Source organism: Ischnura elegans, chromosome 12 (genome assembly GCF_921293095.1).
Source record: "Ischnura elegans chromosome 12, ioIscEleg1.1, whole genome shotgun sequence".
NCBI classification, from domain to species: domain Eukaryota; kingdom Metazoa; phylum Arthropoda; class Insecta; order Odonata; family Coenagrionidae; genus Ischnura; species Ischnura elegans.
This window is the reverse complement of record NC_060257.1, coordinates 4,994,445-5,020,292: the sequence shown is the minus strand read 5'-3', so window position 1 is coordinate 5,020,292 and position 25,848 is coordinate 4,994,445. Positions and strand designations below refer to the sequence as shown.

Sequence of the window (25,848 nt, the reverse complement as noted above, 5' to 3'; positions counted from 1 at the left end):
TAGCACCCTGTTTTTCAAATATTTTCCCCCACGGATACGGGCCCACCCCTCGAACGAAATTCCCGGCTACCCCACTGGTTATTTACTTGATTTCAATTCGACCTCGGTAACAAAGTTAAAAGTAAAAACTTAGATTTTCCTGACAAATTTAAAAGGCAATTGATTCTTGGCCATGCATCCCGGTCAAAGTCTTGATTTGATCACCTAATCCCTTGAAAAACGTTTGCTTATTGAATTTGCATCTTAGCTCTAATCTTTGGAAAAAATCGACATTTTTATGGAGTCGTCTCAGGATACACTTACATTGCATTCACAGTTAACAATTTTATTCAAGAGGCATTAAATAATAACAACATGGGGCTTTCAATGGTTATGTTTTTTTCAGTTAAAATCAATTTATCAAACTATCGGTTTCATATATTACGCCAAACGATTTCAATTCGACCTCAGACTCTCCGTTAGACAGCAAAACCTAGAGAGAGTCGTTCTTGTTTACTCGTCTCTCTGTTGTCGAGGGAATCGGTTTCCTTGGAAACGGCCGCGACTCATTCATCTTGATTGGCCGAGGCGTGACGAGGTGTGATGCTGGTGGCGCCGGTGGACAAAAAACAGATAAGAAAAACGGTGATAACTCGTATTGGTTCCGATAACTCATTATATGGGAAATTTTCGATCATTATTATCATTATCATCCGTTCACGCTAATATACCGAGATAAAATTCACATGCGTATGACGACGGTAATTTAGCTTTCTGCCCAAGGTTAACGGCAACAATATTCCTACGGTAATCGGTAACAGTTTTATCGAATGGCCAATTTTTGTCAAATTTTCGCTAAATTAAAGATTTGCGTTTATTTAACGTTCTAAACAGCCTTAGATATGGACGAAAGCGCTACGACTACATTGAAACCAATTTAAGTAATTATAAATATGGTTCCTATCTTAATGAGGGAATGGTTACATCATCGGCGTTCATAAAAAATGACAACAGTCGATTGAATCAACAAGCAGCTAAGTGATATGACATTATTCAATAAAATAATTCGTCCTTCTAAACTATAAAAATCCGAGATTATGGATATCGAAAGTCTGATGCGGGCGGGTTGCAAAATGCTGGTTATTATTCAATGACTCTTGCATACAATTTTTCTCTGTGAATGCATTTTAAGTGTAACACTTGAAATAAAAGTAATTATAAATATGGTTCCTATCTTAATGAGGGAACGGTTACATCAATGACATCGGCGTCCATAACAGATAATAATAGTGATGATAATGATAATGGTTATGGCAGATGATGATAATGGTTGGTTGGGTTTCGTGTTGGATACGGAGCACGGTGATTGCATGGAGGACACAATTTCCTGGTAGCTCCAAAGAGTATGCTCGAAAAATCACTTTTTCATCTCGAGATAATTAATTTTACTCAAACGGAGCAAAATTAAAAGTAATTGTAGTCCTACTGATTACTTTTTCAAAGAATAATTTTTAAATACTTATTTATGAGTAATTGTCTTATTTTTTCGCAATTAAGATGCCTTCTTACTGTGTAATCGTATTCAATGAAAAAACTCATAAACAATAATATATCACGCCAAAAAATGAAATAATAGAATGCAATCAAGCATATAATTACCGTTCTTATATTGAGAATGTGTTTTAAAACGTTTACAGGTGTAACTTAGAGAGCATTTTGCTGTATTCTTTATCAATGTTGAAATCGTTTCATGAGAAAAGTTGACCGCTTTATATTTTCTCTGAAAAACAACTTCTTTCGATCACAGCATCAATAATTCCCTTCCCTTAAATTGATACAAACAATATATTTACGTTACATTAAGTATAAAAGAATAGTAATTAAATTTCCTCTTCTTTCGTAAGCAATAGAATAACTTATGATTTTGTTGTCAAACTTCTGCAGCTGCTGGAAAAATCTATCGAGTAGTTGTCAGTTTAAATCTAGCTTATATTTTTTTTTATAATTAAGACGGATTTTCAAACCGTTATTTAACAAGAAAAAATTGGAGAATATCATTCCATTCAGAACTAGTGTGTATTGATCAATTTCTGCTGGATTTCACTCTCATTGTACAATAATTTACCTACGTAGGTGATACTTTTCCGTCATAATTTGTCATAGTTGCAAAATGACTTCACTACTCATGCAAGATTTTACAATTTCCGGCGAAGAGAATGTTTAAACTTTGCTCGGGGTTCCGCGCTCTTAGAAAATCTTACTCGCGCGGAGATTTTACTACTATCACGGTATCTTCAAGTTGCTTAGAAATTGTTACTCAAAGTAAGCATCTACTGTAAATAATTTCCCATATTTATTTTAAAACTCATATTGAGAAAGAATAGAGTCAAGCGAATATGATGCGATTCTGAGACTCAAGTAAATGATGAAGCGATTAATTTGAAATTGGCGGTTTTGCGCATGCGCAAGGTTCTTAATCAAATCAAAATTGAATCATTACATTTTCAAACTAATATCGCAAAAAGCATTATAAATTTCAATAAAAACTTGTTTTAGAATTTAAAAGAATTAGAAGAGCCTTTTATTTTGTTCTCTTGCTTGAAAATATTTTTTTTAGTCGGTCAAATTTAACCTACTACCGATTTCCTCTCTTCTTCGTTTCCGCCGCCATTGTTGCAGAAGAGGTTGAAGTCCGTCGCAGCAGGCAAATTAAATTTCAAAATGTCTCTTGTCAGGACGGCTATGTTTGCCAGGAATTTCATGACCTCTGCGGCTAGGAAAAGCTACTACAATGGAGGTATCCCAGGAGAGGTATGTCTGAGTTACTAGCATTTTTCGCATTGAAATGATGATGTCGAAGAAGGTCACAGTCTGAAATTTATTGTTTTCTGTTTTACAGAATCTGCCATTCAGTATCAACAACCGACATAAGCTTTTAGCTATGTTCATGGTGTACTTTGGAAGTGGATTTGCTCTGCCATTCCTTGTTGTTAGATACCAGCTGTTGAAGAAGTAGAAAGGTCCGTTTCGTCCTAGTCGTTCATCTTCTTATGTATCACAATTGGTTTTCACGCCGGAAAATTTTATTGCAGGTTCAATTCACCGGGTAGTAAATTGGCGGCCGGAGGGCAAATTACATGTACAAAGAAGAACTCTTGTGGTAATTTGCAAATGGAACTGATAGTGCATTCAATGTTTAATTATTTTGTTATGATAACGTGAATTAAAGTGGTTAGCTTTAGTAAGTACAATGCTTTCCTTATTTGTTAATTTACCCGCTAAACTGTAATTCTCAGAAGGTCTCATTTGCTAATCGCCACATCGTCACATTTTGTGTGTGTAATATTAGTGGAGAAGAAAATTATGTGGCTTGCTTCAAAATTGTTTGATCTCATCGAGAGGGTCTATTGGATTGTCGTGAAGGCGCTCATTTTTTCATGAATACCCGTCTCATAAAATAGTGTTCAAGTGAAACGAGTTTCCTTTTGGTGCACCCAAATGAACCAAAATTTTAACGCCTCTTTTGAATATATTACAAGCTGCTTCTGAATATTGTTAACGGGTTGTGTATAGATTTGACATTTGAGTTATAAATGTTTTAGAGGAGACAATGCGAAATAAACGAATGTAAATTATCAATTCTTTTGATTGCGATTCGTGTGCTTGTGTGGATAATTCCCCGTGATTGTACCTAACTTCCATTGTCCTGTGTAAGGAATAGGTGATTATTAGCTCTTCTGAAATTGGTCGATATCTTAAAAAATACTCAAAATGTGAATGAGAGAAGGAATCGGAAGTACCGTTTTCTTCATTCTTAAATGGGAAATTTTATAACTTGCATCATGCTAGGAATATGGTACTGGAGGAATTTGGTAGGAGGAGGTACTGGTCATTTTAGGAATATGTTACTGGAGTTAAGTGTTTTTCCTTAACCAAGTGAAAGAGGAACTTAAAATATTCTTTCTGATAACGCAAGCTTCTCAAAAGGTCCAATTTTTTTCTCTCGGGTTTAATTAGTCGTAGTCCTAAATTTTTCCATAGACCTTTTATACTTTAAATTGCAATTCATATTAGGTTCTTTGTTGTAGAGTATTAGGCGCTGCCTAAAGGGTCATTCCACATCAATTCAACCAAAGAAAAATCACTTTCTCACCCACCATCTCAGATTTTGATGAAACTTGGCTTGTTTGTTTTACTCATGAAGATGAGTCACCATGCCAAATTTTAACACTCTACCTTTTACCGTTTCCTTTTTATAGCCTTTTAAAGTTTTGCATTTCCGAAAATTCTAACCTATGGATATCACAAAATGGAGGAAGCTTACGTTTCGAAAATTATTTGTAACTTTTTTATTTACGATTAAATCTCCATGAAAATTTATAGGCTTATTTTTAAAACAATGAAGATTATAGAAAAAAATACCTCAAACCTCTAAGTTAACCTACTACGGCTGAAAAAAATATTTTGTTTGCATCTTTGTATTTTTTTAAACGAAGACATAGTTTAGCGTAAAATTAAATATCATCGGAAGGGTATGTAAAAATCACAAAAACTTTTTTTTCTAAATAATCCTTACTAAATGGGCTATCAAATGATGAAAAAATATTAATGGGGTTTTGATTCCTTTGCTGAGTTTCATTGCATTATATATTAGGTTTCCAATTTATTTTTTCCGTCCAATTTTACTGAACAATAAGGATTTCCTGGGATTATAATGATCTTTAGGATTGCACTATTATTAAGGATATCTGAAGGTATATTTTATTATTCAATTCATAACATCATATTTTAACCTGTATCATCTTGTTCAAAGAACTTAATTTCAAACAAACTCAAAAATTAAAAATAAACAATAGGTGTTAACTTACCTATATAAACTATTTAATATTTCAAACATCTTAATTACATTCCAAATTTTACAGGAAACATTTAATGGAGTTTTGCAAATTTCTCTTCAATTGAGCTGACACATTTTTCTGGAAACCTATAGGTCCTTCCGGTCGAAGTGTAAGGAGGATCAACAATTGCGAGTACATGAGGTATCGGCACGGTGCAAATGTCCTCTCGCTTTGGCCATTGAAATGATGGTGATGGCCCTGCAGGATGCATAAATTGAACAGTCACATCACCTTCTTCTTTATTCACTTCAGTCATGATTCCAAAGTACCATAGATTATCATATTTACAAGCCACGTAGCATGATGGATTCAAATTTTCTTCTGTCACGAATGATGTTGATTTATTATTCAAGTTAAACGTGAGGGCAGGTTTCTCATCGGAACTGATCCTCCTTGCTTCCAAGTTCCCTGAACTGTCTATCGGCTTAAAGTTATGGAAGCTTCTGGTTCCAGGGACTGTTTGTATGTCCTCAAAGCATTTTTCTAAGTCAGAACGTGTCTTAAGCATATCATCTTTAGAAATATAATAAAAATTAACTTTTGTAATGTTTGATTTACAAAACTCGTACAAATGTGATGGAGACAGAATCTGATTTCCAAGAGGTCTCTGAAGACTTTCCTTTCTTGCCAACCTTTTCACGGTGCCTCCAATTCCATCGCATTCAGTCTTCCCATGGCTAGTTGCAAAAAACGACCACTGTGCCTTGATCTTAAAATCTTGTTCATGCAAGCAGAGGTTGATAAAATTAAATTTATTTTTATATTGGCCTGCACAGCCATCACTGAAGTAGTGAATCTCTGTTACATGTGAATAATTTTCTTTAACGTACTCTGTCACAATTTCTTGCATTTTGTAGACCATACAAACATCATGTTTCATGTCATCGGATATTATACAAAGAGACAAGACTAACCTTTCATTTACAACACTGCTTAGGTTAACTATAGTAGGGTGTACAGTGCAGGAGTCAGATGTCCAGTGGTATCCCTGGGCTTCATCCTGGATAGTGAACGAGTAATTTTCACTGAAGTCCAATGACACTACAGCAATGTTTCCATTGGAAGATTCCTTTAGTGTTTTGAAAAACTTTGATTGCGACTTAGCAATGAAGGAGTGGGGAACAAGCTGCATGAATTAATAATATTACGTTCTGATGAATAGTGCAGACACATACTGAGTGGGTGCCGCTGGCACCTGCTAAAACACACCATTTCGGGCGAAGAGAGCAGAACTTAGAAAAACCAACTTTAATTGCTGGATGCTCTTTTTTAAAATTTGAATAAAGTTCACGTTGGTTGCCTAAAACCAACCATTTTCTTTCATATTGTTTTTTCCCTATGCTCACAACATCTTTCATCCCAGGCAAAACTCTAGACTGCTCATCACTTTGAAAATATTGTTTTACCAACTCAACAACTTCAGGTTTAAGTTGTTTCCCTCTTTTTGAGTCTGGTTCTGCTAACAAGCCTTTTTCCTTTAAAAGTTTCTGTGCTTGACGTACCGAATAATCTGAAACCTGAAAAGTGTCTTTAATTTTTTGCCTAGACCAGTCTAGTGATGCTGATATAGTCAGTAGCTGAATCTGTTTTTTCTTTGTTGTTAAATGTAGATTGTCCTTTATGTTATTAATTAGCTTGTCCATGTCTGCAGCCTCTTCTTCTACAGTCTTTTCTAATTTTTTTTATCTAAAGGCACTTCAACATCTAGAACTAACTGAATTTTCTTCTTCACATTTTTCTGCAAATTTTCAAGTTTGACTTTGGAGTAATTTGGTTTACTGTGATCATTTAGTGCATGAAATTTCAAGGGCGAGCAACCTACTTCTGTTAATGATGTATTTAAAGAAGAAATTGCCTCTTCTTTTTGCAAATCAAGATAAGGTTTGTCATTCTCTTCGCAATGTTCACTGTCACTATCATTTCCATCATCAGTGAGTTGGGTTTTAAACAAGGTTTTACGACAGGAGGCACATAGTTTTTCTCCTGGTTTTATTTTGAACCCCTTTGAAATTGATACTTTGCTTTGCTGTACAGTGACTACTCCCAGTGTTTTTGTTATTGGTTTCTTATGTTTCTTGTATGGATCAGATCTTGGTTTCTTGTATCTGTTACAGAATAGCCCTGCTGAGATACCCATGGATAGTTTGGAATATTAAAAACAATAAAAAAACAAATTAAATTTGTTATTATCAAATCTTGTACTGTTATAAAGTTAAAGCTTGCTTTAATAGAATGTCTGGCTATTTATCAAATTCTAGTATAAAAATATATACTTCTAGGACATGGTAAAATCGGTAAAACCGAAATGTTACAACTTATATTCAACATAATAAAACACAACAAAGGTGTCAAAACCCCATTAATATTTTTTCATCATTTAATAGCCCATTTAGTAAGGATTATTTAGAAAAAAAAGTTTTTGTGATTATTACATACCCTTTCGATGATATTTAATTTTACGCTAAACTATGTCTTCGTTTAAAAAAAATACAAAGATGCAAACAAAATATTTTTTTCAGCCGTAGTAGGTTAACTTAGAGGTTTGAGGTATTTTTTTCTATAATCTTCATTGTTTTAAAAATAAGCCTATAAATTTTCATGGAGATTTAATCGTAAATAAAAAAGTTACAAATAATTTTCGAAACGTAAGCGTCCTCCATTTTGCGATATCCATAGGTTAGAATTTTCGGAAATGCAAAACTTTAAAAGGCTATAAAAAGGAAACGGTAAGAGGTAGAGTGTTAAAATTTGGCATGGTGACTTATCTTCATAGGTAGAACAAACAAGCCAAGTTTCATCAAAATCTGAGATGGTGGGTGAGATGGCCTGGTTGAACTGACATGGAATTACCCTAAAAGAAGAGTGGAAGTAAGAGTAATGATTAACCATTTCAGTAGAAAGTCAATGAGCACACAATACCTTGCCAGATCTGATTAAATCAACACTACTGGGATAAAAGTTCTGGTTTCATATTGGCATAATGGTTATTATTTGTAACTTCCTTTTTGTTTAGTTAACCCTCGAGCAGGTGCACCTCTTGGTGGAGCATGGGTAGTCACATTACAATGAGTGTGATGATACAAAGTTGTAATTTATTTCCACAAATATAATAGTTTATGCACTTAAATAACTTTTGATGGTTATACATGGTGTTAAGCCTTAGAAATTATTTTTCTGTATCATTTGGTAATTCTGTATTTTCTATTAATGGTATAAAAATCAGGTTGAAACAAAGAAATTTTATCCGAAAATAACCAGCTGATTGTATTTGAATACATGCTATACCTTTTTTTTTTGTTTTTTATCGAAGCACAATTCAATACCCAGTAACCATACACATTCTTAATCACTAAGTTGCTCTTTATTACAAATAAGTTTTTATAGCACCATTTTAAGCTAATGGGCGCACACAATGGACCATTGCTACTTAGGATTCAAAAAGTCTTCTTGTCCACCTTTATTTGACTCATAGGCATGTGAAACTGGATCTGAACTTAGGAAACATATTCCCAAACTTTATGTGGCTAGAAATATCCGGGGGAAATTTTCTCTTAACACATTCAATGCGGATGATATTTTCACCGAAACCTCCAGTGACGGATGGGTGATTCTCCTTCATAACGGTGGTCTTGGAAGTAATACAACAGAATTTGCAATTTTTTTTGTTTCTATTTCAAGCAATTTGTAAAAAACCCTAATGACATACATGTATGCCATCCATCACCAGTAATTGACAATTCACGCAACCCGCATTACACACATGCAATTTTCCTTGTATGAAGGAGTGAACTTTTCATATTTCCGTTTATAATACTTCTTCTACCATTGATTCCTTAGGTTAATGACGGAAATATCTTGGAATTAGTCTTTACGTGTATTTGTTTTTGTTTCAACGGCCATAGATTTAATTTTTTCAAGTCACAGAAGTAGAGCACACAATGAACGGCAAGAAAAATATAAATTTATGGGATAAACATTTTTTAAAATCTATGTTACCTCACAGTTATTGCAAAATTGAAACATTTCAATAAAAATTCTCACAAATGTTTATGATATATTTGAAAGCAAGGCCTTAGATAGAGCCCTGGTTGACCTTCACATTCTGGGCAAATTGCAGTCACTGTCCTACGGATGCCTTCACGGTCAGCGGAGAAATGAAGAGCCTGCATCATTCCTAAAAACCTATCACGGCACATTTTCTCCCGAATATCGGTACTCACACTAATTCTGACCTCCAATCGTTAGAAATCGTATTAACCGTATTTGCGCCCATGTGGAGAAGAAGGCGCAGCCAAGTTTCCAGTTCTCCCTGTCCAACAGCTTCCAATCCATTATGCCCTTAGTGAAGGCCCTTGGTGAAGGTAGGATTTCGGAGGAAAATGCTTTCTGCATTTTTCTCCGTCTATGAGAGGATTATTTCAAAGAAAATATCATTTGCAAGTTGAAATAATCTCTGGGAGTGCCGCTGGTAGGGAGGGACTCCAACCTTGAGCCATAAAAATTATTAAAAAAACGGAAACATCATAATGATCAGAGGACAAGTAATTGATGCGGAGCAATGACTGAGAAAATATGCCGTAAAATTAGGAAAAAACTCAAATTATGTAAAAAACGTAATTTGCAATAATAATTTTAAAATTATTAATAAAGTATAAAATACGACCTTATGGACCGCATGGAAACATTTTGGAATAAAATAGACTGGAATACACGTTATTAACAAAAACTAAGTCTGATAATAATTTTTGTGGTTGCACATAAGATATGAATAAATTAAAAAATAAGATAAAAATACTATTTCAAGGGAATAAACAATGGTTAAATGCTGTAATGCTTAAATACCTCTTAGTCTATTTTTTTCCGCAATTTTGTTTACAAAGGTAAGGAAACAAATAAACGAGTAAAAAAATACAGACCAATACTGTAGATAATGTAATGCAGTGTTGCATACGCCATTAATATGTTATTTTTTTATGAAAAGGAAGAAAATCTGCAACTAACCCAACACGTATGAATAACTCAGAAAATGAAATGAATAGAGGATTGGTGATTGACCTAGGGATACGAATGAGAAAATATGGCGTAAAAGTAGAAAAAAGACCCAAAAAAAAATCACCCAGGATAAACGTAATTTGCATTTATAAAAAATGTTCCTAGCAAAATAAATTCAAATATAACATCATTAACTGAAGCACCGTACTAAGATCATTTTTTTATAATGTAGTGAGTATGAAATGGGGATAAATATCTTTAATAAAAAAGTTAGTCTAATCATAATTTTTGTGATAGCATATAAAATATGAATAAATTAAAAATGAAGGTAAAAAAACAAATTTAAAAAAAAATCCATATGTAAGACATGATTATGATATTTACGATAAGAATGATGAAAAAGAGACGAAGGAAATGAAAAGAAAAATCTCAACCTGCCAAATTGTTCCAAAAATAGCAGTAAAGTAAACAAAAAAAACACTAAAAATGAAGGAACACGTAGAACTAGAAACGGACACTTCTGCAATGGTGTAAGGTCAATCCCGAACTGCAGGAGGGTGAAAAAGTAACGCTAGGCACGCTCGGAGCACCCTAGTGACCAGCAGAAAAGCGTACTCCCAAAGACATACATTTATGTCATCCGCCTGAGTGGAAAAGCCCTCATGACATATATATATGTCATCCGCACTGAATGTGTTAAGCAATTGTGGTGGGGAACTTGGTCCCATCAAGACTTATGTATCAAGTTGTTCTTATTTCTGTAATATGAATGTGGAATTTGATTAACACCTAGAGAACATAATTGTAAGACTGGACATTTTGGATGATGTTGAGTATGTACAGAAAAAGGAGTGAAATGTACACACAGGTGCACTCAGCTCGACTTCTCGAGGGTTAACTTTGTAGCACATTGTCTCAGTGAGTGATTAGATTGTGGAAACTAATTGCCTTATTGACTCGGTAAGTTCAAATACAGTTGAGGACCTCAAAGCCGGAATCCTGAAACCCGGAATATTCAGAACATTTGAAAATTCCTCTGCGTAGTGTTTTGACTTGCCACCTCGTGGCACCACTCTCCGAGCCTGGTTTTGGGATGGGTAGGAATTTAGCACATACTATGGACATACGCTAAGAATCTTGTCAGGGACACACAAGGATATCAAGTACAAGAGCCTGAGCACATGCATAAATTAATTAATTTACTAAATACACTATGAAGACCAGAAATCCAGAAGCCCTTCGGTCCCAAGCTTTCTGGATTTGAGGTCCTCAACTGTATATAGATTGTGATCTCTGAAAATGGCTCTACGTGAATAAGATACATTGAAAACTTAATTATTTTATGTCATGAAAGAAGCTAAGATTAAGATGAAGAATTTGGCATATTAATTCATGAGACAAACCTTCACCTCATCATAGCAATACAGAAAAATGGAGCCTAGTATTGATCCTGGTTACGCCCTAGAAGACACAAAAGGGACAGCTGTAGGCACCTCACTCACCATTTTTAACCATTTATCTTAAAAATTTTCTGCGGTAGGGACCCCGCACCTCACGTTTATCCTGGCAGGCATACCACGCACTCCAAATCTATTTGCGCCTCAAACCCCCCCTAGCTGCGCCCCTGCCTATATAGGCAGTTAATTGCTCACATAATCGTTACAGCATCATTCCAATATGGAACTACTTAGAAACTACTGGATATGGCACTACTTAGAAATAATTGCGGAACGGAAATATTAAAAAAAAAAACGCAAATGAATAAAAATATTAGAAAATTCGGCACCCCTCGCATTATATTCGGTTTAACAATCAAGCATTGGTCATGGTATTTTCCATTTCAATGAGTGTACACAATTTGAAGAGCCGCCATCCATTCCGTGGTCGATGTTATCATGCTGCTAATCGATCTATCTCGATTTCATTGATATCGACGAGTATCGATACTTTGGTCGATGGTTTCGAGATTGTAAACTCATCGGCATTGAGAATACAGCTGAAGGGTTCCTAAAATTCGTTGCCCTCGTATTCTATTCAGTATATTTATTAGTAATTGTAAGTTATACGTTTTTGTGGAAATTTGAAATCTACCAGTTGTTTGCGTTTTATTCCCGTTCACATTTCTATTCTAGCTCTATTCAATTCTGAAAATTTACATGTCAACCAGAATTGTTAATTGTAATTTACTGTTTTTTAAATTTCATTTGCTCAGGATTTTTGCCGCAAATTTTTATAGTATCTACCATAATGCCGGACTACTTAGGAGATGATATGAGGAAGTCCAAAAAGGATGAACCTGAAGAAGAGAAAGATATCAAAGGCAAGTTTCGACTTCCTTCAATGCATCGCTTTGTAATTTTTAATTATTTAGAGATGCTACAATGCTTGTATTTTACTTTCTATTTTAGCTCTGGATGAGGGTGATATCATGATGCTGAAAACCTATGTAAGTAGATGTAGTTTGTTTTTGTGTCTGCCAATGTTTTAGATAAGTGCGGACAAAGTGTGACTTTTATTTTTAACATTTCAGGGACAAGGTCAATATTTAAAGCAAATTAAAACTGTGGATGACGATATACAAGTTATCATCAAGCGTGTGAATGAACTGACGGGAATAAAGGAGTCTGACACAGGTTTGGCTCCACCAGCTCTATGGGATTTGGCAGCAGATAAGCAAACTCTTCAAAACGAGCAGCCGTTGCAGGTTAGTACCTCACATATTAGCTCATTGATATCCAGTTGAGAAAATAAGTTTATTTTTAATGAGAATTTATGTAATGGTTTTCTAATCTTGCCATAGGTTGCCAGATGTACGAAAATAATTAACGCAGATTCAGATGATCCGAAATATATCATCAATGTCAAACAGTTTGCCAAGTTCGTCGTTGATTTAGCTGATTCAGTTGCTCCAACTGACATCGAGGAAGGAATGAGAGTTGGGTGAGTTCATGCTACTCAAAATGACTGTCTTCACTATGAAGTCTTTGAAGTTTATCAGTATGGTAGTGGTAGTATTCTTTTTCCTTTCTGTTAAAGAAAGATTTTTGACCTTAGGTGTAGCCTTAAGCTCCTTTTGGTGAAAAGTATGTTACTGAAAGTTGCTAGAAGGAAATCTGATCATTATTATGTAAATGTAACTCCTGAGCAGGGACGCCATAAGTTCTTGCGAATAGTATGAAGAGAGAAAATGGGGTGATTGCTGTCCTAGAAACTTTTCTCGGCAATGCCAGAAAGTATTGCAGAATTTTTGTTGTCGTGTCCTGCTAAGTAGCTTGATAGAAAATAAGATTTTAACCCTTAACCGGTGACGTGCGGTCTGAGAGACCGCTGCGTTCCTAAAATAATGAATATTTTCAAAATAGCTATAATTCTTATTAGCTTCATATTTTTGCATAACAAAGACATCCCAATCTTAAAAATTAATGTTCCTTTTATTAAATTTTGTAAATTTGAATTTCAATTCGATTAGCGGTCTGTGAGACCGTACGTCACTAGCATAAGAAAGCATCAAGAAAGGAGTAAGGTGGATAAATTTCATAGCTACTTACTACTTAGCCTTCCAACTTAACATTTAAGGCTTTTTTTTAATCTGGCGACATATTGATGCATAAATAGAATAATTATAACTCAAGTGTTTTGGGCATCAGTTTTTTGAGCCTGCTTCAAATCACAATTTTTTATGACAAATTGGTTCGTATTGGGAGTGTAAAAATTTTAATATACGTTTAAGAATAGTTGAGCATTCAAACAAAAATTAAACAAATCAATAACGATGGCGTTGCAACATTTTATGAATTTTTGATTTCTTGCGGTCTCCAAGACCACACGTCACTGGTAGTGTAACAAATATTTCACGTCACTGGTTAAAGGTTAATAGCTTCCCAAATAATGCTGAGGAAGCGGTAAAAGGAGCCGCTATGTGACAAAAGGTTTCAAAATTTTTTGGGAAAATTGGGTGGCCAGTGGCTTAACAACAGGTCACTTGGACAACATTACATTTTTAGAGTTGTGATTGACTAGTAAATTATGCTGTTCTGGCGTAGGTTTCCGCGGCGTTGCTCATGGTCAGTGCTGATTTTCGGGTTCCTCAGCCGCGTTGGTTGTTTTTGGATGACAACAGTTTCGGGGGCCATCCTGCTCCCGTATTCAGGTCGAAGTTGAGAAGTTCTCGTTTTTGGCCGCCTTATATGGCTCTGTCCCGCTGCCTGCCGGATGCTGATTGGTCAATACCCTCTTCCAAACGTTGCTGATTGGGTAGCCTTGGTCTCGGTTGAAATTATTGTTCTTGTGTATTTCCAAGGCTTCCCTGATCAGCCTTGGATAGTAGCGATTCTCCTTGGCCACCATCTTCGTTCTTTCGAAGTCTATACTGTGACCTGCCTCACTCCACGCGTGTTCTGCAATGGCCGACAGGTGGAGCTGCTTCTGTTTTGTGGCTCTTGCATGTTCTTTTATCCTGGTCGCCATTCCTTGGCATGTCTCTCCTATGTAAGCTTTCCCGCACGAACACAGCACTTTGTAGACGCCTTCACATAAGTCTTGCGGAATGCTGTCTTTCGGTCCAGGTACTAGGTTGTGGATCTTGGTCACGCAATTGTACCTTGTGACCACGTCGTGTTTTCTCAGGATCCTTGATTCCGATACTCCCGCAAAGTAAGGGATAGTCAGTCGTGCGTTGGGCTTCGTCAATTCCTTCTCCTGGCGTTGCTCAGATGGTCGTGAGTGCACCCTTTTCACCTTATCGTCCCTTTAAGGACCGTGCGAAAGATCTTCAGAGAAAAAATCCTTCGCCTTGACCGGGACCATTCTCTTGTTGTAGCCATTCTTCTGTAGAACAGAGGCCAGGTGTTTCTTCTCTGCATCTAATGATTCAGCGTCCGCGATGGTGAAGGCTCGGTGGAATAGAGAAGAAACCACGGAGGCTTTTTGTGCCGGATGGTGGTATGATGTCGCCATAAGGTATCTGTCAGTGTGCGTAGGTTTCCTGTACACTGCGTGCCCAAGCCTGCCATCGCCTTTCCTCTTGACCAAAACATCCAGGAAGGCCAGCTTGCCATCTTCTTCCTTCTCCATGGTAAACTGGATTCTTGGGTGTTGCTGATTGAGATGACAAAGGAATTTGTCAAGTTCTTCCGCGCCGTGTGGCCATACGATGAAGGTGTCATCTACATACCGCAGCCACAACTTGGGTTTCTTCTGATATGTCTCGGTAGCTTTTGCCTCAAAGTCCGCCATGAAGAGGTTGGCCATCACAGGGGACAGGGGCGATCCCATCGCTGCTCCGTCTGTTTGCTCATAGAAACTGCCATTCCACAGAAAGAAGGTGTTTTTCAGGCAATGCTTCACAAGCTTGGGGAAGTCCTTCGGGATGCCAGAGCTGGTCAGCTTCTTCACTATATCCACGGAATCTGCAATGGGCACGTTGGTGAAGAACGATACCACATCGAAGCTGACGATGATGTCTTCTTTTTCGATAGTGAGGTCTCTTATGATTTTCACGAAGTGTGCTGAGTTCTTAACATGGGAAGAGGTGTTGCCCACGTATCCTTGTAGAGTATTAGCGACGTATTGGGCGAGGCGATAGGTTGGAGCATCGATTTGGCTGACAATAGGTCTCAAAGGTACACCCTCCTTGTGTATCTTCGGTAAGCCATATAGCCTAGGTGGTTTAGGCGCCGACACTATTAGCTGTCTCTGTTCTTCAACCGGAATATAGGACCTCTTGATGATGGCTCTCGTCTCCCGGTCCGCTTTTGCCATGGGGTTCTTCTTCAATTTGTGGTAGACATTGTCACAAGGTACAATTGCGTGACCAAGATCCACAACCTAGTACCTGGACCGAAGGACAGCATTCCGCAAGACTTATGTGAAGGCGTCTACAAAGTGCCGTGTTCGTGCGGGAAAGCTTACATAGGAGAGACATGCCGAGGAATGGCGACCAGGATAAAAGAACATGCAAGAGCCACAAAACAGAAGCAGCTCCACCTGTTGGCCATTGCAGAACACGCGTGGAGTGAGGCAGGTCACAGTATAGACTTCGAAGGAACAAAGATGGTGGCCAAGGAGAATCGCCACTATCCAAGGCTGATCAGGGAAGCCGTGGAAATACACAAGAACAATAATTTCAACCGAGACCAAGGCTACCCAATCAGCAACGTTTGGAAGAGGGTATTGACCAATCAGCGTCCGGCAGGCAGCGGGACAGACCCATATGAGGTGGCCAAAAACGAGAACTTCTCACCTTCGACCTAAAGACGGGAGCAGGATGGCTCCCGAAACTGTTGTCATCCAAAAACAACCAACGCGGCTGACGAACCCGAAAATCAGCACTGACCAAATTATGCTGTATTCACTGAAATACCATTTTATTCATTCATACCTTAACAAAGTTTATGTGTATTGCCTGAGGTGTGATATTGATGCTCTAATGAAATTATCATTATGGAGAGATGTGTAAGATGATGATTGTCCAATGCATTGCTAAATCTGCTAGTCTAAAATCCTGAACAAAAAAAATTAACCACCTGGACTTCTCTCGAAAGCTCTGCTGGAGGTTGCCATTTAACACCCACCTTGACTCTGTGTCTTTGAAGGCCCATTGATAGCAGTCCTAGCCCAAGCAAAATTCACAAGGGAAAGGCTTGCTGACGAGTCATAAAATCGCCTATTTAATGGGTAAATGCTCAAAAATTTTCTTACATAAATAAAGAAGGCTTGGGTGACGTTTTAGAAACACATGCACAATTGTATTCATAAGTGGTCTCATAACTATCCTCAGTTTTTGCGTTACATACCCTTGTAATATAGAATTTATGAACTAAGGATATCAATTATTTTGGATTGTGGTTTGTAATAAATTGTGCTGAAGAGCATCACTTCATTGAAGAACTTCCATTAATTGAGATGTATTTATCATGCTAACAAGGTGAGGAGATTGTAGATGAAAACAGTCTCTCTTATAAAACAATCACCAAGTGTTATGAGAGTAAGATTTTATCACATATGTTGAGCTAATAATTTCATCTGACTGACACTTACCAGGTTGCTGAATTACCAGGTCAATTTAGAGGAGGTTTCTCATCTGTGCTGTAACTACAAATGATAGTGTATTTTCTTGTAAGAATAATTTTCCTCCTCTCTATTCCTCCAAGTAATGGCTAGTGATAGGCTTGTGAATGCCACCCCACAGCAAGGGTTTACCCAGGATCATAACTGGGGGGGGGGGGGGGGGGGGGGGGGCAAACCAAGTTGTGACATCAGTTTATGAGATTATTTCCTTGAAAAAATAGTTTTATTTTAGTTACATATCTTATACTAACACATATCATTTTTCGTGGGTTTATTGAAAATTTGTTGAATGCTTTCGTTTCAATTCAGTACTGATTTTGCTTTAATACTTTAGTGATTTTTGCTTCTAGGGGAGGGCAGATGCCCCCCCCCCCCCCTGCCCCTCGCTGGGCATGCCCATGCCCCACAGTCAACAGTCTACCCATAGCCTCCCACCTGACTTTTATAATCCCTTCACTTGAACCATCCATGACATTAGGCTTCAAGGTGGGGTAGGAACTGAGAAATCTAACCGTCCCCACTCCAACTTTTACCTTTTAATGTAGCATAGCTGTTAATATTTTGTAGTTTTTTTGTTATCCTCATCAACTGACATTTTTTCTGTTTTTTTTTTATCAATTTTGTATGATTTTTAGGAATAATTTTCAGCAAGTATATATTTTAGCAATTTCACTTATTTTGGGAGGCAAACAAAACGGCAGCAACTGAAACAAAAGGTAAACAAGAAGGAATTTATCATTACGCCCTCATGTTTGAAGCTAGTTCATTCACAGACACTCACTTTATTGGGCTAGTGGAATGCACTGCAAGTGAAGAGGGCACAGAGTCGTCACTTCCCTTGAGGCATGCTGTTTGGGATGAGTTCCGCCTGTCCCCACGTGAAGGTGGTTCATTGTTTTGTCCATGACTGTGCTATAGATGTTGAGAGATGTCTGCAGCCGTCACTTGTTAATCACCTTTCTATTGGAAATAGATATTGAAAGGAATTCACTTGTGGCATGATGTTCTCTCAGCCAATGATTCAACCTGGAGTTTGGTTTTAGATAGGTGATGGTGGAGCTCATACCTAGAGGTAGCCATAGGTCTGCAAAGGTCATGAAAGCATGGTAGGGGGGGCAGTTCCTTTCCCTGGGGTACATGAAATATTTTGGATTTGGGTTTGCTCTAGCATTACCCGGGATTTGAACTCGGGATCCCTTGGCTAGCATCCAGGTGCTCTATCCACTTGGCTACTGTACTCTTGAATCATACTGATTGTATGAATGAATGGCACAACTCAGCGCTCAAGTTCATAACGTGACTAAGTCTGTTTGCTTGTTTTTCAGGGTTGACAGGAATAAGTATCAAATTCATATTCCATTACCTCCCAAAATTGATCCAACAGTGACTATGATGCAAGTGGAGGAGAAGCCGGATGTTACGTACAGCGACATTGGTGGATGCAAGGAACAGATAGAAAAATTAAGGGAGGTGGTGGAGACTCCATTGCTTCATGTAAGTACACACTATATATATATGTAATGCATCTTGCTCTCGGAAATGGTAGCAATGGCCCTGTGGTGCTCATGCTTATTTGCTCATCATGGCCATGTGGTGCGCATGCTTCATTGGTATTAGTAATTAACATTAATGCTTGGTCTACAATGTAAAGTAAACTAAAAGATGATGCTGCTAGGCAAATGCCATTCGAAAAGGCTGGTCTCCAATGTTAGCTGTAGGACCATAATGAGGAACTTGCATGGGTCGTAGATTGCTCTAAAAACTATTTTGAATAAGTCAAATGGATACATTAGCTCGCAAAAATACCTTCAGTTTCTCCATTCAACATCAAAAGAAATAAAAAAATTGCATTTAAAATCGAGAAAAATTTCTCTGAGCCGACCACTGCACGAAGACACCCGAGCGTTGCCGAGGCCAGGCGTGACGTCATAGGTGCCTAAACAACCGTAGGGAGTAGGGAAATACGCTGAGCGCATGGTGTAAAATTTGTTTTGAGGGAGTATTTAGCCGCTCATCGTCACTTTATTTTGTTCTGTTATTCTTGGGAAAGTTTTCCTATTGCTATTGTGCCTAAATTATTACTTGGGATATTAATAATGCGGCATCGGGATGATGAAGTACAAGCGTTTCACTTCGTGTGTTTTGGTTATCAGAAAAATGGATGATAACGTTGCCACTCGTTCGAATAGTACACCTGAAATTCATCTACGTCTACATAATACCCCGCAAGCCGCCTAAAAGGCGTGTGGCATGGGGTGTTAGGACACCAGCCTTTTTTTAGGACACCAAAAATTGATGCCACGACCCTCATGGAATTTGTTAAGACAAATTATTGCTATACGTCGGCGGCAAATCGAGTTGTAAAAGAAACTTGTAATACTGGAGGATAATGATTGTAAGCTGTGCTGTTGACATTAGAGTAAGCTGTGCTGTTGAATTTGGCAACGCCGGATTAACGGAGAAGGTAGTCCTATCCGTCCTACGGTACGAATTCACAGCAAAACAGTCTGCATACAATCCACATGTGAGATCGCGAATCGGTTCCGCTGCCAACACACACACAAGCTACAACCTATTTCAATAATATAGGTAAATCCATAAACAATATACTAGCATACACCATAATAATATAGTGGGAAATAGGCAAATACTCTTATCAAAAACTGGATGTCAGTATCACATTCTTATATTCATCACGCACAACTTACAATAACAGAACTCGTTATGATGAATACAACTATTTATTCACTGATTTAAACCCTTAAATTATCCCACACAAGTGGCACAGGTGACATTTCTCACTACTATTCGTTGAAATAATGGAATAACAAACTTCACACACAGTTTTTATTTCAATAGCGTGATCGTGAAATGTCATATCTACGGTGAACAACGGAGATTAGCACGCCACTGACAATTTTTACACTACTGTTAGACATTTATCGATAGCGTAGTAGCACTTTTTACAATTCAATCACGATGGAACACTGATAACTCATGGCCGATATTTTTCAACCTTGTCAAACTTTGTGCATTACAACCACTGGCACTGTGATTATTAGCAGTAGCTTAACGGGAGATGTCACGTTGAAAATAACACTATTTTGGCACAAAAATGTTCCTAGATGTCTCCAATCAGCGAGCAAAAGTTGCATTGACTGGAATTCACCCCATAATAAAAGCACAGACAGTCCTAAACGACGAATTTTCCGGTACCTACGAATAAACGGATGAAGTTATTGTATATAAAAGCTAAGCGGACATTAGTAAACATCAAAATCGTTCTAATTACATACTTAAATGAATGATATGCCGTCGATAACATCAACTTACAATTAACGTATCCCCTTTCCAATGGCCGTGGCTCAGACTCCTACAACGATGTTATTTAGGTATTATCAAATTTTTGGTTTAACTGCTCCAGTTTTATATTTTATGCCCTTACTCAGATATTAATATTATAAATAATGCAAAATGCAAGGGCTTCCAAGCCTCTATCGTCGGATATTTATCTTTAAATATAAAATATTCAACACGTCTAACAAACGAAGCTCTCACAACTGCTGGCAACTATTACAAACAATCACAACAATAGCTTCGCGTGATGTTTAGGCACCTTTGACGTCATCGAGGCTTCGTCGGCAGTGGCTTGGGGGGTGAGGGAGTTTTTCCCGCGCTTTAAAATTCGTAATATTTATCATTAAATATCTCGCGAAGGAAAACTCAGATTTACATGCGGTTTTCTTTGTTGTATTCAGAAAATAATTTTCTGTCCGCCTATGAAATAAAAAAAATTCATGCAAGTTCCCCATTCTAAATCATGGTGCAAGCAGAAGCAGTTGAATTATGATTTAATGTCTCAAGTGGAGCAAAGAGGACCTCACCTTCAAAATTATATTCTAAAGTGTGCTCAATAAAGTTAATGTTAAGCCCATCATAGTTAATGCAAGCTAGGTAGTATTTTTTGTGAGGAGCAAAGATGGATTATTAAGTGGCATACAGCGTCTAAATGGAGGTGGATGGATACTTTGGGCTTCTAATATAGATATCCCTGGCATGAATTGATAATAAAAATGAAATGACATCTCAAACGAAATAGCCTTGAGCATTTTAAGAATTTTTTAGTGACCAAATGTATATTTACTTGCATTACTGTTATGCTCTTTTTGTATTATCTGTATCTCACTCCAACCCACTTGTTAAAAAATTAATTTTTGGTTGTAAGTATGTATACTTTTACCTGAGTCTCATTTGAGTAGAATTTGTTCTCAGGGAAAAGAAGTGAACGGGGACAATATATTGGTCTATGTTATCCTTTCTTTTCATCTATTTTTAGCCGGAGAAGTTCATTAACTTGGGTATTGAGCCACCTAAGGGAGTTCTGTTGTTTGGGCCTCCTGGAACGGGGAAAACCCTTTGTGCGAGGGCAGTTGCCAATCGAACTGATGCTTGCTTCATTCGTGTCATTGGATCTGAACTTGTGCAGAAGTATGTTGGTGAGGTAAGTGCACGTCTTTTAAGTATTGGAAATGTGTGTCATCTTGATGTGGATATTCAGAGAATAATCATTCATTTATTGAATACCAAAAGCAGCTGTAAGGCCTTTGCATTGAGTTAATAATAAGAATAAATAAATTCATTCTATAACAAACTAGGTAACCCATGTGAAAATTTTGCACTATTATGTGCATTTCGTACTACATACATATGTATTTTCATTTTTTGTTGTCCATTCCCGTTGACAATAATTTTGGAATGCTTTCAACACGACATTTTCATTTATTTGTGATACACATTATTTTTTGAGTTCCTTAAATACGATGTCTCTTTTATAGAACTTAAAACATTCTTCATGCTTCTTAGATTTTATTTTTAATATTTTGCCTGTTAATGTAACACTTCTTTGGTTAAGTTATGGATTTAATGGGTTTTTATATATTTTTTTGAAGTTTATAGTAAAAAAAATGTGTGGAGTCAATATAGGTACTTTGAGTGAGTAATTGATGTGGAAAAGTCAAAACTTTTTAGTCAAAATAATGGGCAAATAGTGAATTTCGAAATTGAGATTGTATTTTTCTTCAGAAGCCCGGCGATTTAATGTTTAAAATGATATCTCATTTATCACTGTAGGTGCAGTAGTAATGGTCCATATACGGAATGACATAAAAAGACTGTTCTATAATAATTATGACAAATGACAATTATTTAAACAAAAAAATTATAAAATAATGGGCAGGAATCAAAATAAAAGGCAGTGTAACTGAGAGGAGAGACGGACGATTGCTTGTGTAGGGATATGTCAAGGGCAGGGGGAGTGACGGAGAGGGTGTTGAAAAGGGGAAGCAAATGTTAATTAATAGAGAGCATTGCTTGATGAAAAGTTGATTGGTTGAGTGATGGAAGGTCAAAAGTGACACCTAAATCAGAGATAGAAGTAATAGATGGAGTGGGATGATTGTGTAGGCTGTAGTGATGACATTTTTCTTAAGGCTGAAAGATATGGAGAGGACTGCTGGGGACTGATATTGAATGATAATGTTGTTTTGCAGGGTGCACGTATGGTGCGTGAGCTATTTGAAATGGCACGCAGTAAGAAGGCTTGTTTAATATTTTTCGATGAAATTGATGCCATTGGTGGAGCCAGGTATGATGATGGAGCAGGTGGTGATAATGAAGTGCAGAGGACTATGTTGGAGCTGATCAACCAGCTGGATGGCTTTGACCCCCGAGGAAACATTAAGGTATCAATGGTTATCACTAATAATATGCTCACAGGGAGGATTTAAACTTGAGTTTTACCGATACTATCGATGGCATGCCCATTTTTCTCCTGTCTGTGTTGATGAGTCTGTTTGGTGTGATACATCTACAGCAAATAATGCTTCTTCATAAAAATCCTTGTGTAAATTCAGTATTGTATTGCACACAAATGGGATAGAACTATGTAGTTGTCAAATTTTTCGTGCATGCAGAGTAATAAAGTGAAGTCTTTGCAAAATACAAATAATTTCAAATGCTGGGTGTATCAGTTAATGGCTGTGGTCTCCATTGATGAATGCAATTTTTCATGATGACTTAATGTTAATTTATGAATTAATTTATTGGGTTAAGACTTTCTAATTCAAAAGATCCATATCTTTTGTTACCTCTAGTGGGGAGTGTCATAATAGTATTCCATTACTAATCATTATGATGTTTAATATTAGGTACCCATTTCACCTTAATACTGACCTTATCTTCAGGTCCTCATGGCCACCAATCGCCCCGACACGTTGGACCCTGCACTGATGCGACCAGGCCGTTTGGATCGTAAGGTGGAGTTTGGTCTTCCTGATTTGGATGGGCGCACACACATTTTCAAAATCCATGCCCGCTCCATGAGTGTTGAGAGAGATATTAGATTTGAGTTGCTGGCACGACTTTGCCCCAACAGCACTGGTGGGTATCCTCTTGAAATACGTGTGCTCTGACTGATTTTAATCATCAATTCTTCTAAGGATTTCTGCAGGTGAAGGTTATCCATGGACACCAATGTTTTGACACATGACTCGAGTCTCGACTTGAGGGCTGAAGCATGAACACAATAAAAAAGTCATGCGTTGAAACATTGGTGAGCATGGAAAAACTTATCTGGTAGAAATCCTGAGAAGATTTTTTCATCATTGTGCACTGAAAGAGCAAAAGATCATATTATGATGTCAATCAAATGGATATTATGTATGATTTGTGGCACAATGGGAATTCTTAATGCAGATTGAATTAGGCATTGCACAATATTTCCACAAAATTTATATCTGCATGATGCATTTCGCTTTCCCCACTCACTGTCACCTGTCATTCTTTAAGGATGTTGTGGTGATAACAGAACACGTCATGTGGTAATATTCTGCTTTGTCTTATTTAATTAGTGTTTATCGAATGATTTTATGAAAAAGGAAGGTCAGTGGTATAATTGAAGCTGGTATCACCCAGTCGGGTTCTCATCTGTGTGTTGCTGTTCATCAGTAAGTAAGTTCTTAAGGTTGTTTTAAAATTATTTACTTTTATCGAGGAAATTCCTCATTATATTAGGTATTTCATTTTGCAAGCAGTGTATACATATTTTCTCCAAGAATGCTGTTGGTGGAAAGTGCATTTGAATGAGCGCAAGTTCAGCTCATTGTTTAATGAAGAAGAGCTTTCTCATTTTCATTATGTATATTTTTCATGTCATTTATTCTAGCAATTTGAGATATAATTCAAGTTTCTATTTTATTTATAGGTGCTGAAATTCGCTCTGTGTGCACTGAAGCTGGTATGTTCGCCATTCGTGCTAGAAGAAAAGTTGCGACAGAGAAAGACTTCTTGGAAGCTGTTAATAAAGTTATTAAGTCTTATGCCAAATTTTCTGCCACTCCACGATACATGACTTATAATTAAAATTTATACATTTTGTTTCTTTGGTGATAATATAGTAAATTCTGCTATTAATTCAATTTTGGCTTTCACTTTTCCCATGGCCATTTGTTGTACCTAATTTGCCTGAAACTTGTGCTATATTGTGTGTTACGTGGGAAGATAATTTTTATATTAAAATACTCATCAGAGTGGAAGGACCTTTCGTCATTTATTTCTGTTGGCATACTTACCAGAGTGCATTTTACATCAGCAATACTGAAATCATCACTATAGGTATACATTGAAGCCAAAACATACTGTTCAGGGAGAGTCCATTCCTTTTAATTTCCATCCCTCCGAAAACAGTACTATTCGGTCTTTACATCGGCGTTTATGATAACATATAACAATCAAATGTGCACAAACATCCATGGCCTGGATAAGCGTAACCAACCCAGGGGAGACTCGAACCCACGTCCATTGGTTTGGCAGGCAAGAACTTTACCACCACGGAGGCCGGCCAAGAGCTTTTCAAGGCCTTTCTGGAACTTGAGTGCAATAAAAATTACAAAATTTTATGAATTTGGATCATTTCCAGTGTGACAAATTAATTTTGGCTGTGTCGTCATTTTCCTTAGAGTTTTTCACAAAATCACAAGGCCTGAACGGGTTTTTGCTGCAATACTGACAAAGAGTGAAGAAATATTGAAAACTTACGTGCATATTGTGGGGAAGTATCTCAAGTTTGACAGGATGCTCACAACATTTTAATTTAATATGGATTTTTTGAAAAAAGCAAAAGAACAAAAACATGACCCCAGCATTACATCTCGTAAGATTGCTTTGTAAAAATAACAATCACAAATTTTTGCCAAAATGTCAGCCACTGATTAAATATGGTGAGCACAGAATGTTAATGTGTTCATATGTGGAGGATGTAACTCTAATAGAATCATAAAAGTAAAATAATAGTTACTGAATTTATTAATTTGTTAAAATTCTACTACCTACATTCAGCCTGAAACAACTGTGTATGTAGGGCAGTAGCGGATCCAGCATAGGGACAAGGGGGGGGGGCTAAGTATGGGGTGAACTCCCAGCAGTATTGGGGGTCCAAACAAAAATTACCTATCTATATCTAGTGTGAATTGGATATCCAAGCCCCCCCCCCCCCACCAAAGATCCACCACTGATGTAGCATGTATCTCATCCTTAATCATAATTCAATGCAATTCTTATTATCATGCGAGAGAAAGCACTCAATGTAGGATTGATTAGGATAATTTAAGTATACCGCGGCAAGCCACAGTGATAACTTTATGGAGTCTCCTGCAATGCACAAATTGCACAAAATCCACAGAAAAAATCGTTTTGCCTGGACTGGATCTTAACACTTTTGAGTGCCGCCCGCTAATTTTAATGCCCTACAGAAAATTTTTCGTAAATTCGCAATTTTTTTAATAACATAAGCATCAAAAATATATTTATATCGATGTGTATTTCAATAAAAATGGACTTTGGTCTTCTTTATGAA

The 25,848-nt window shown here is 37.1% G+C and overlaps 2 protein-coding genes across 2 annotated transcripts; both read left to right on the top strand.

Moving 5' to 3' along the window:
• The first annotated feature begins 2,623 nt into the window (after positions 1 to 2,623).
• Positions 2,624 to 3,614, top strand: LOC124169247 (cytochrome c oxidase subunit 7C, mitochondrial-like). The gene is made up of 3 exons (XM_046547803.1): positions 2,624 to 2,790; positions 2,879 to 2,999; positions 3,072 to 3,614. Exons 1-2 carry the CDS (start codon positions 2,701 to 2,703, stop codon positions 2,993 to 2,995), a joined length of 207 nt encoding a protein of 68 aa, XP_046403759.1. The 5' UTR covers positions 2,624 to 2,700; the 3' UTR covers positions 2,996 to 2,999; positions 3,072 to 3,614.
• An 8,191-nt stretch (positions 3,615 to 11,805) lies between these two features.
• Positions 11,806 to 24,529, top strand: LOC124169166 (26S proteasome regulatory subunit 7). Its single transcript, XM_046547675.1, has 10 exons — positions 11,806 to 11,924; positions 12,082 to 12,189; positions 12,278 to 12,315; positions 12,400 to 12,573; positions 12,670 to 12,809; positions 18,263 to 18,431; positions 21,274 to 21,438; positions 22,487 to 22,678; positions 23,180 to 23,375; positions 24,199 to 24,529. The coding sequence occupies exons 2-10, from the start codon at positions 12,117 to 12,119 to the stop codon at positions 24,354 to 24,356; spliced, it is 1,305 nt and encodes a 434-aa protein (XP_046403631.1). The 5' UTR covers positions 11,806 to 11,924; positions 12,082 to 12,116; the 3' UTR covers positions 24,357 to 24,529.
• Positions 24,530 to 25,848: the final 1,319 nt, after the last annotated feature.

Bases quoted from the DNA above. Each gene is read 5' to 3' on its own strand.
- LOC124169166 (XM_046547675.1), top strand. From the start codon at position 12,117: ATGCCGGACTACTTAGGAGATGATATGAGGAAGTCCAAAAAGGATGAA. The intron at 12,190-12,277 runs GCAAGTTTCGAC...TTTCTATTTTAG, and splicing joins AGAAGAGAAAGATATCAAAG to CTCTGGATGAGGGTGATATC. The intron at 12,810-18,262 runs GTGAGTTCATGC...CTTGTTTTTCAG, and splicing joins GAGGAAGGAATGAGAGTTGG to GGTTGACAGGAATAAGTATC.
- LOC124169247 (XM_046547803.1), top strand. From the start codon at position 2,701: ATGTCTCTTGTCAGGACGGCTATGTTTGCCAGGAATTTCATGACCTCT. The intron at 2,791-2,878 runs GTATGTCTGAGT...TCTGTTTTACAG, and splicing joins ATGGAGGTATCCCAGGAGAG to AATCTGCCATTCAGTATCAA.